This window comes from Chaetura pelagica, unplaced genomic scaffold (genome assembly GCF_000747805.2).
Source record: "Chaetura pelagica isolate M959 unplaced genomic scaffold, ChaPel_1.0 scaffold543, whole genome shotgun sequence".
NCBI classification, from domain to species: Eukaryota; Metazoa; Chordata; class Aves; order Apodiformes; family Apodidae; genus Chaetura; species Chaetura pelagica.
In genome coordinates, this window is record NW_009952569.1 from 22,000 (window position 1) to 33,076 (window position 11,077).

Below are 11,077 nucleotides of genomic sequence, written 5' to 3' on the forward strand. Positions count from 1 at the left end.
AAAGATTGAAACCTCTGTAACGTGTACTGTTGTAACCGAGTTGGTGCATTTAGGGCCGTGTCTTGCCGGCAGCCGCGCCGCACCTCCCGCACTGATGATTTCCTCCCTGCCGTCGGTTTCGGGCCGGGGCCCCGCGCGCCTCGCGGGAAAGCGCAGGAAGGTCCCGCTTACCTGGGGATCGCGCAGCGGCAGCCAAGCGGCGTCCGTGCCTCAGCACCTGCCCTTCATGGACAGAAAACATACTGCCTTTCAAATGTCACAGTACAAAGGCAAAGCTGTATTTTTGAAAATATGATTCAGTATTTTTTCTTTTTTAACAAATTCAAATATCAGCTGCAGGTCTTGAGAAATCACGTCATGATTACAGCTAGTCTGGAGCCATGTTAGGAAGGGCAGAGCAGCAGAACCTGACTTCTGCAAACACTGTAGTTTGATTTGACTCCCAAGCGTCTTACTGACGTTGCAGAACCCACTGCATCCTCCTTTCCCCACTTTTATTTTTTCCCTTCTCTTTCAAGATCAGAATTAACTTTATTTCAAGGAACGCCTGATTCCCAGATCATTTAGTTCATGCACCCTGCACGTGTCACACCTGACAGTCCTTTTGAATTGAAGTACATAATTCAGAGAAGTTTGTGCTTGTGGGTTTTTTTGATTGTTTGTTTTGTTTATGTTTGGTTGTTGTAATTTTTTTGGGGGGTGTTGTTTGATTTTTGGTTGGTTTGCTTTTTTCAAAATCTGAAGAGACAAAAAATCTATTGCTTTCTTTTTCAGTTATCTTAATTTTTATCAACATAATTCTAATTTAACAATTAATATAATAGAAAGCAAGAGACCTGTTTCAGAACTGCAGTCAGAGCAGTGTACCTAGCTTGAGCTGCACATAGATTATAGTAATAAAAACTGCTTAGCAACACATGCTCCACTATTCCAGTGAGGCTTCCTGGCTTCAGTAAAGTACTGGAGAGGCAGCAATATACACAGATGACTTACAGCTTGGACACTGAGCTAGGAAATTGCCTGTGGTCATTTCCACACTGGGGCAGACAATACATGCTAGTTTTCTGAAACCATGTGTTCTATTTATTTTTTCTGAACACAACATTAGGCCTGTCAGAACCACAGCAGTTAAGATTTTTACTACTGAAAACCAAGATCTGTTTATTCCTCCAGCCAGCGATTTGTTAGACTGACTGATGTGATTGGACTGGAAGCAGAGAATTAAAGCCTTTGTAGGAAGTGGAGCCTCTAATAGAATAAGATTATATCTGTGTTTTGTTTTCGAGGTAGCATAATTTGCATATGCATGGAATTTGCTACTATAACTCAGTATTTAAAAAAAAAAAGTCTTTCAAAGACTGCAGAATTTTAATAAATTTGTAACAATTCACTTAATGCTCCTAGTGAAAGCACAGAAGTGTAGGACTTTGCCATTGGATCAGTCACAATTTTATTCAAAAGTTTAATGATTTTGGTTGTGATTGTCTGATGAATGAACACATGTAATACTGTGGATCTCCCTGAAAGTCTATTGTCATCAAATGGACTTTTCTCTCAATGCCTTTCAGTGACAGGAATGCGATTCCAAGGACTCAGAGTAAAGAATGCTATGAGGTGAGGGAAAGGGAAGAGAGAATGGGGTGTTAAGCTCCATGAATAACCACCCATCTCAAGTAATGGAGAATACCAGTCCTTGCTTCAAGTTTACATAACACTGCAAAACAATAATCTACAATAGTACATTTATCCCCTTCCTTTTTCTTTCATTTTTTTTTTTTTAATTCTATAATACTAGTGTTCTATTTTTGATTCATAGACTTATTTTTTTTCCAGCAGCACATCTGTTCTGCATGTAAACAAGAAATTATTGATACTATAGTTACATGAATACTGCTGTAGCAGTAGCATCAGCTAATCTGACAGGTTAGAATTTCCCAGTTAATAACAACATTTCTTGAAGGGCTTGGTTTTTTTCCCCTACATGTTTGTTCAAACACTTTTTCCTCTCTTTTACTCTAGAATGTATCCTATCAGCATATGAATTAGCAAACTGTTTTGAGATGTTGCTTGCAAGTTACCTGTGACAGTTGGCCTAAAACCACTTAGTCATAATAGATGTTTTCTACCATCTTTTCTACCTCCTAATAGTCTAGAAAGCGCTACGTCGTGAGAAGCAACTTCAGCCAGCTTCTTTGTAAATTCACAGCAAACATATTCATTGAGTTTTTATGTCTTTTTTGCACTATATTCATAACTTACAAAATTTATTAAATTCAGCTAGTGGTGGACCCATACCACAGCTATGATGCCTTTTGCATTGGTGTGTTAAACCATGTCTTCCTAAGTCACTTTTCAGCCACACAGTTTGTTTGTCTAGCTGTAATTTATTTCTTCTAACAGAAATGTGTCAGTAGGCTTTTAATTACTTCTTTTCCCTCTTATTTTCTATTTTTATTGTTATTCTTAATAGTGATTTCATTTAGTATCTGTAGTGGGACAAGTTTTTAGCCACAGTAGTCTTTTTATATAATGTATTACTTTTTTGCTATCTAGTAACCATTTTTGAAATAACTTAAAATATTACAGACTGTAAAACAAGTTTACATAGATATCCCTGTAAAAAAAAGTTATTATTCTCTAATTTTATAATTCTCTGTTTATTAGGCTGCATTATTCTATAAGCCTGAAGAGTTAGAAACAAGAGGGTCTATTCCAGCTTTTTAGAGAAATGCTGTAGAGATGCTTCTTCTCTGGCACCTCCCCCAGATCCAAGCCATCTCATTTAAAAGGCTGTGATAATTTTATGTATTGCACTGTGGGTAATTCTACAGATATTTAAAACTTACTTATAATTAAATTTGCTTTCTGTGCAGTTCATTATGCAGTTATGTTCATTAAAGTCAATTGCTTTTAGATGGGGGCATAGATGGGACAGATAAAAATGCACTCGTAATTTAAAATGAAAAAATACTTAAATTTAAGCAACCTTTTCAGTCCTATGACGAGTGAGAAACAGGTTTTTATCAGCACTTTTTGAATGCATGGCTTTGCTCTAATGACTGAGATGGACGTCCCCGTGTTTGCTGCAAAATTCTTACCCCGTTGCGGTACGTGGCTCTTCCTGCTGCAACCGGGCTTGGAATGCGCCAGACGCGGTTTGCAGCGGGTCGCTCCAACCACAAGAGGGGACTCTTTCCTGCCATTGCTTCAGCAGCTGGGCATGGTCTACAAAAATTAAATAGAGCATGGGTGGATTGTGTAAGAATCAGGCTGCTGCTGTGTTTTTTTTTCTTGATCTCAGTCATTACAGATGAGCAGAAAGGTGATGTCACCGACTTTCCTCAGAAAGCTAAGGCAGTTTTCACCTCAGGCTTTCAGACTCTGATTTGAACAAATCCTTTAAAATGGTTCATTTGGGATGCATGGCTTACTGGACTTCAAAAGTCTGTAAAGGTTGGGTCACATAGCAAAAAACAGTTGCTATACACTACCTGAAGTATTCAAACATTTCTCCTAGTGCCTATGAGTACCTCTGCTGTGGTGAGCTCACATCTCCAGTTCAGATAATTTGGCTGCAGTTGCTAAGAGATAATTCTTACCTTGGTTCATTATTAGGCCTGTGACAAACGGTAGCAGCATGAGTAAGGCATTTAACCATGTACAAGGCTGTTCTCTGTTGTACTTGCAGAATTATTATATGACAAATACTAGAAAAGTAGAGGTAAGTAGTGGAAAAAAGGCAAAGCAGATACCAAACGTGAGCATTCAACAGGTATTACCTGATTAAAGACAACAGATGCCTCTGTCAGTGCTGTGATCTCACTGCTACTGTGACACAAACACTCATTTTCCTCCTCCAGTAGTAATAATTTCAAATGTTCACATTCTTCTTCAGGATGAAAATGCAGTACATGCCAGGGGGGAGGGGGAAGTGTCGCAGCTGGCTGGAAAGCAGATTTGCCTGAAGAACCTTGTGGTCCTGGTGCACAAGTAGGTGGTTGCAAGCCAAGAATGTGTCCTCACAACTAAGAAGGGTGGTGGCATCTTGGGATGCATGTAGAAGGGCATTGTCAGCAGGTCAAGGGAAGTGATCCTTCCCCTTGGCAGAGCCCATACCTGGAGTGCTTGTCCAGTTCTGGCCTCCTCAGTACAAGACAGATATGGACTTAATGGAGCTAATCAAGTGAAGGACCACAAAGATGATTGAGGGACTGAAGCATCTTCCATATGAAGAGAGGCTGAGTGAGCTGGGACTGTTCAGCCTAGAGAAGAGAAGGTTTGGGGGAGGAATTGTTATCAATGGGTATAAATATGGAAAGGAATGAGGAAGAGGAAGCAAGACTCTTCTTGTCAGTGCCCACCAGAAGGACAAGAAGCAATGGGCACAAATTAAAACCAAGGAAGTTCAACATGAACACAAAACCCCACTTTTTATAGTGTGAGGGTGGCCAAAAACAAACTAGTTGCCCAAAGAGTTTGTAGAGTCTCCCCACAGTCTATCTGAGTATGGTTGTAGGCAATGTGCTATGGCTGACTCTGCTTGAGCAGGGATGTTGGACTAGATGACCTCAAGAGGTCTCTTCCAAGCAAAGCAGTGTGTGATTCTGTAAATATTGACTATTCTTACAATTAAACCTGCCAGACAAGCAGTATGATGCCTGTATCAGTGATGCCACATCTTTCTTCCTCTTTCTTAACTTACATGTTTTTAATGAGTGTCTACCACCTGTCATATGTCTGGCAGTTAACTTCTGAGTAAGAACTATGATTTGGCATTTCTGTATTGTATTTTAAATTGACAGATATGACACTTTTTTCCCAGTTTGTTTCATGAGTGTTAATATACATGTTGCTGCAATCACCTGGGTGAACAACAGCTATGCTGAAACCACCTACAGCCCTGCACTAGAAGAGGTACTCTGCTCTTGCTATGTCCTTAAGTTATAAATCTGTCCTTTCAGGGGCCTTGTGGTCATCCTCAGTCAGCAGCTCAGTCCTCAGCTGTCAGAAGCTCAACAAGCTACAGCTTTTTCCTCTACTAGTTTGAATATATTTTGGTCTACTCCTAATTGTAGCTTGAAATTGTGCAAATCCCTTGCATTTCTTCTGTAACCTTTTTTAGGAAGGTAATATTTTTTTTTCTCTCCATGTATTCCTCAAATGCCCATTTGCCTCTTTTCCTTTAAAAATAAAGAATAGAGAGCCGGGGGGTGGGGGGGGTAGGGCGGAAGGGAGAAGCTACAGCTTTTTCCTCTACTAGTTTGAATATATTTTGGTCTACTCCTAATTGTAGCTTGAAATTGTGCAAATCCCTTGCATTTCTTCTGTAACCTTTTTTAGGAAGGTAATATTTTTTTTTTCTCTCCATGTATTCCTCAAATGCCCATTTGCCTCTTTTCCTTTAAAAATAAAGAATAGAGAGCCGGGGGGTGGGGGGGGTAGGGCGGAAGGGAGGGTTGGAAGGGAATGGGGGGCATGGGGGAGGTGGAAGGGGATAGAGTGAGGGAGAAAGATAGAACCCTCCTTGGGAAACTGAGGAGAAACTAAGCTTGCATTTCCTTTGAGTGTCAGTGCTACTTCTGGCTCAGTATCCATGGAAACCTGATTTCCCATCTTGCTGCAAGAATTAATTGAACATCCCAACCCACTTGCTCAGGGAGTCACTACAATATTAATTCACATCAGGCTGTCACAGCCTCACTTTATTACCTCAGATACTATTTCCATTACTTTTTATCAGAACCAAAGGTGAAATTACCTTTCCCCAACTTCACAAAAAAAAGGCCATCTAAATCTTTACCTCAGAACTAGGGCAAAGCACACAGATGGAGGCTACATCCTGGAAAATAGTGATTTCAAATGGAGTTTGGCCAAAATGTCAGTAACAGGAGGTGGCACACAATTGTAAATCTCCCTTCCCACTCATATACTCAGCAATATTTTTCACCTGTGCCACAAGCTGGATTATTTTGGGGGAAAAAAGCCACTGACCTCTACCCTTCAGTATCAGGACATAACCTCCACAGTTAATTCTGTCCTAGGATATAACATTAAAAGCTTCAAAGAGAATAAGCCAAAATGGACTCTTGCGAGGGAATATTATTTCCAGAATTCTCTTTGAAAGCTTTTAATTATTTACAACCATAAGCATGTCAAGTTCCCACAGGGTCTGCTCCTGGATCACCCCTCTCTGGATATCTACCTTCCAACTTTCTTTTCTCTTGCCTTTATATCCTGCTTAATTCCCTAGTTGCTGTCCCTATTTCTTTTATCTCTTTCTGATCTCCAAATCATCTTATCTACTCTGCATCTTTTCTGCTTCAACATTGGTTTTCTCTGTTTTCATCTGTTACTTTGTGTTTAGCAGCTGGTCCTTTTGTAACCATGACAATGACATCATGATGTCAGCAAAGGATCTCACTACTACTGAGGACCAGGATCTCATTAAATTCCAGGGATGCTGGCTGAGATGATGTTTAGTGTCCTGTACCCAGGGGGGAGTTTTGTTTGGAGTCTTTTATATTTTGCCTGTGAGCCAATTTCTTATGTTAGCCCATATCCTGCAGATAATTGCACTTCTCTGTCTCTAGATATGGTCCCTCCCACAGGTGTGGAGTGTTCACAGGAAGGATGCCAGGGATGTTACCAGCATCTGATCATATAGCCCTTGGGTTAAGTTCAAGGAGGTACTCTGTGTTGCTCTGTCACATCTCAAACACTGACAGCTAAGACTGGTCTCAAGCCATAATCCCAGATTCTGCAAAAGCTGCATATCCTTGCTGCAGAAAAGTTTTAGATTCATGGACAAAACTAAGCAATACTGTTTCCTCTGACTGGTAAATACAGGCGAGGGAAAGTGAAGTTGCATTTTTAACTGATTGACAACTCACAACATGTTAGACAAATATGCAGAAGGATGATGAAAACCACAGACCACTGAAAGGCTGTACTGTACTACAGGAACACCAGTCCTTGTACATCCTTCCTTAAAGGAAGTAATTTTCCTTTCTTGCCAGATTTACAAATTATATGTTACATTGTTACTCACCACCAAGCTGTGAACCCCTTCTGTAATTAACTACTCCTAGGTCTCAGGCTCCAGTTTCCCAGTATCTAGGGTCTCAAATGCTGTCAGAGATAAGAGCTAAACATATGTACACTTCCAGGGAGAAGTATTAGTAGGCAAGCACCAACTTCCCACCCACAGCAAACCTAGATCTTCTCTGTGTTCCTGTTCTACTGTAAAAACACCAACTCACTTGTACTTCCTTCCTCTTTCTCCTCACACCAAAAAATACCATCAGATGCTGTGAATCTAAGGTCCTGGGATAAACATCTCATTGGAAAAAACTGCTCTGTGTTCAGCTGCTATAAAACTACCAGTTGTTTACTCTAAGAAAGTGCTGACAGAAAACATAATGAAAAATAAAACAAATTAATTATACAGCAGCCTCTCCTGTCTTTTTTCACTCAATTCAGGCTACCCAGACTTCAAAAAGAACCTTAAAAAAGGTAAAGCTAGCAAATATAATTTGATACAAGCTCAGAAGGAAAGGGGAATATGATGAAGCAACGAGGTAGCAAGTCTAGAACAAATAAGCAAAAATAATTTTCTGCAGGAATACACAGTGGAACTCCAAGCTGGATAATGCTGTACAGGCTGTAAGCATGAACAATTGCAAAGTGGACTACATAAAATCCTGAAGGATAGATCTACTGGTGGCTTATTAAACAATGTCAAGAAGCAGCCTCTGGATCAGGAATCACCTAATGGTATATTGGACGTTATGGGCAGAAAAAAGAAAAAACACTATGTACTTGCTTTGTTTGTTATATATTATGAGCATGCACTATTGGAACCTCACAGCCAAGAATTAGATGGGGTAAGGAGACCTGATCTCTCAGTTCTTCCAAAGGAAAAGCTCAATAAACTACAGAAAAATTCTCAGAATTTCATAAGTCTTGCTTCTACAATAGGAACAATTAAAACGCAACACATGGGGGGGGAAGGAGGGCTAAGTATACAGTCTCCTGGGATATAAGAGTAGGAGCACCATGAAACAAAATGGGTTTCAGCAGATACAGAAAACATTGAGCATTACATCCAGTTAACAACATGTTTCAACCTGGGTTGATTTTAAAGAGAGACCTTTTCCTCTCCCACCATCACTGCTCCTTCACAGCATAATCCAAATGATATCTTGGTGGCCAGTAAAGGGGAGTACCATTATCCTGGTCAAGACAGGTCATATTCCTTGCAACCATGTATCACTGAATCACTCGCCACCATCACAGATATGAATATGGGTTGGCTGGACCACATATCCAAGGTAATTTAGCAGTTGTATCCTGAGGTGGTTTTTTTTTGAAGGGTTTAAAGTTTGCCATGGGAAAAACAGGAAATGGAAATTCTGTGTATTTCAGATCAAAGGGTACTTTAGTCAATAATTTTTATACAAGGGCCCTAAGATCCCTTCAAATCTGAAATGCTAATGAGAAATGTTTACAGCTGCTATATGCTACACAACCTTCACCCTGTCTCCTCTTCTGCTTCTTTAGGCTTTCATTTTTTGCTTCTCTACAACCTTTTGGCAGCTTCCATCACTAGCCAGACACACGGGTCAGTAATTTGCTTGGAAGTGTTTTGGTGTAGCAAGGTTCTACCAAAGCTATTTAAGATTTTCTGTTACTGCAGACAGCTTCCCCTCCCACTCCTCCCCTGCCCACACCCCTCCACCCCCAACCTGTTTCACTCATATTTGCATTGCTGTAAACAGAAAATGGCATTTGCTACACCAAAGGGAGCAGCAATATCTGAAAAGGGACAGGAGACCAAATGGTTCCTCAGCCACTAATCTAGTAACTAAAGCTTGTCACTGTGTCCATGTAAAAAGGAAACTAGATTTGAACACTCCTCTGCTGTAAGACAAGACCTAATTATGAACAAAAAAGGGCCACTTTCACTCTGTGTAGGAAAAGAGATGGGGGGAAATAAATTATTTTTTCTTTTACCTTTCAGTTTGTTCTAGCTTCCATTTGACATCAGTTTGTGTGTCTTCTAGTAAGCCATACATAAATAAAATCAGAGAGGCTTTGCACTTTTTTAAAGACCTCTATGGCAAGTTACCTGGGAAAAAGGTAACTGGAAGGTCTCTTCTATTCATGTATGGTCTTTCCTCTGACTCAGCTCCAGTTTCTTCCACAATTAAAGGACCAAGCCAAAGCCAGACAGCACAGAGATCTAGGTATCAACGCAACAGTGAACCTGTAGCTATGCAGCTTGGAACGCTGATGGGCTAGAGGGGAGGGATCCATCCAGACGCACCTTGACAGGGCCGAAGGAGCAGGCCCATGTGCATCTTCTGAAGTTCCACAAGGCCAAGGGCAAGGTCCTGTGCCTGGCTGGGACAATCCCTAACTTCAGAGCACACTGGGGCATGAGTGGAGTTGGAGCAGCACTGCAGAAAAAGATCTAAGGATCCTGGTAGATGAGGAATCAGAGGCGAGGCAGCAATGTGGGCCTGCAGCCCAGAAGGCAGAATTGTATCCCGGGCTGCATCAAAAGCGTCGTGGCCAGTGGGTTGAGAGGCAATTCTGCCCCTCTGCTCTGCCCTCCCTGGGGTCCTGTGTCCAGCCGAGCACCAGGCAGACATGAGCCTGTTTGGGCAGGGGCAGAGGAGGCTGCAAAGGTGATGAGAGGGCTGGAGAACCTCTCCTGTGACAAAAGGCTGAGGCAGTTGTCAGGGTTTGGCCTGAGGAGAGAAGGCTCTGGGGAGATCTTGTTGTGGCCTTTCAATAGATGAAGGGGGATCACAAGAAAGACAGGGACTTTTTGCCAGGACCTTTAGTGACAGGACAAGAGGCACTGGTTTTAAACTGGGAGAGGGTAGGTTTATATTTGACATGAGGAGGAAATATTTACAATGAAGGTGGTGAGACAGCATAAGTTGCCCAGACCCAGCCCGTGGCAGTATTCAAGGTCAGGTGGGATGGAGTCCCTGCCCATGGCAGGGGGGACTAAATGGTATTTTAAAGGTCTCTTCCAACCTAAATCTGTCTATGGCAAGTGCTTCGGGGCAAATGGTGGGCTGTGTTTGCAGAGCACCAATACCCATTCATGTGTCTGTAGAGTATGAAATGCACACCAGGCCAGGTCTCCGGCCCAGTCATGTTGCTTCCAGAATTCCTGTAATTTATATGTGGGTGAGGGAGGGAAGAGCAACAATAGTTGTTTCCTAGGGTTGTTTTTTTTCTTTATAATTTACTGTAATATTGTAACTTTGAATTATTACATATGCTATAAAGCAAATAAAATATTTTAATTGAAATCTGATAAACCCCTTAATTTGTGTTGCAGTAATAAATTCCACAAATTAGCAATTATAATATTAAAAACTCCCATGTATTAGAGACAAACCTTAAGTTGCTACAATGAAAAGGAGCTAAATTCACTTTTTCTTATTCCCAAAGAATTTTCATATTATGTAAGATTTTAACAATACCTCCTCTTGTACTTTCAAAGGAGTAGAAGAGGAGGAAATACAATGTGGCTGTATTGCATTCACTATGTTAACCTTTCCATTTGCATTTCATTACATTAATTTTTAGATAAGTCAACTTCAATGTCACAAAAATGAGGTTTTTTGCATTGCATTCAGTAACATCTTAAGTACTTTGAAAAATAAATGTTACAAACATTTTAGCTCACCGACCTCCTGCCTTACATCTCAGCAGGTTATTGTGTCTGAATGCACATTATTTACTTTTTGTTTATTTCTCAAGGTTGATCTGTGCCAAAAATTCCAAAATAAAGAAAAAGTCTTGCTTAAAAAAAAAAAAAAAAAAAAAAGGAAAAAAATTACTTCAGAATATTAAAAGATAAATCAATGTAAGTTAAAAATCACCATCTACTGGTAGTTTCAAAAAAAATAAAAAAAAAAAAAAAAATTTTTTTTTTAAAAAAAAAAAAAAAAAAAAAGGAAAAAAAATTACTTCAGAATATTAAAAGATAAATCAATGTAAGTTAAAAATCACCATCTACTGGTAGGAAAAGCCTTACAGCAGTTAGAATAGTGGT

General features: G+C 40.3%; 1 protein-coding gene across 1 annotated transcript in view; it reads right to left on the reverse strand.

Moving 5' to 3' along the window:
- EGR1 (early growth response 1) overlaps positions 1–241 on the reverse strand; it is a 4,791-nt gene extending 4,550 nt beyond the window's left edge. Inside the window, exon 1 of the mRNA XM_009993485.1 lies at positions 84–241. Within this exon, the coding sequence (XP_009991787.1) occupies positions 84–241 (158 nt within the window). The remainder of the gene's footprint in view (positions 1–83) is intronic.
- Positions 242–11,077: the final 10,836 nt, after the last annotated feature.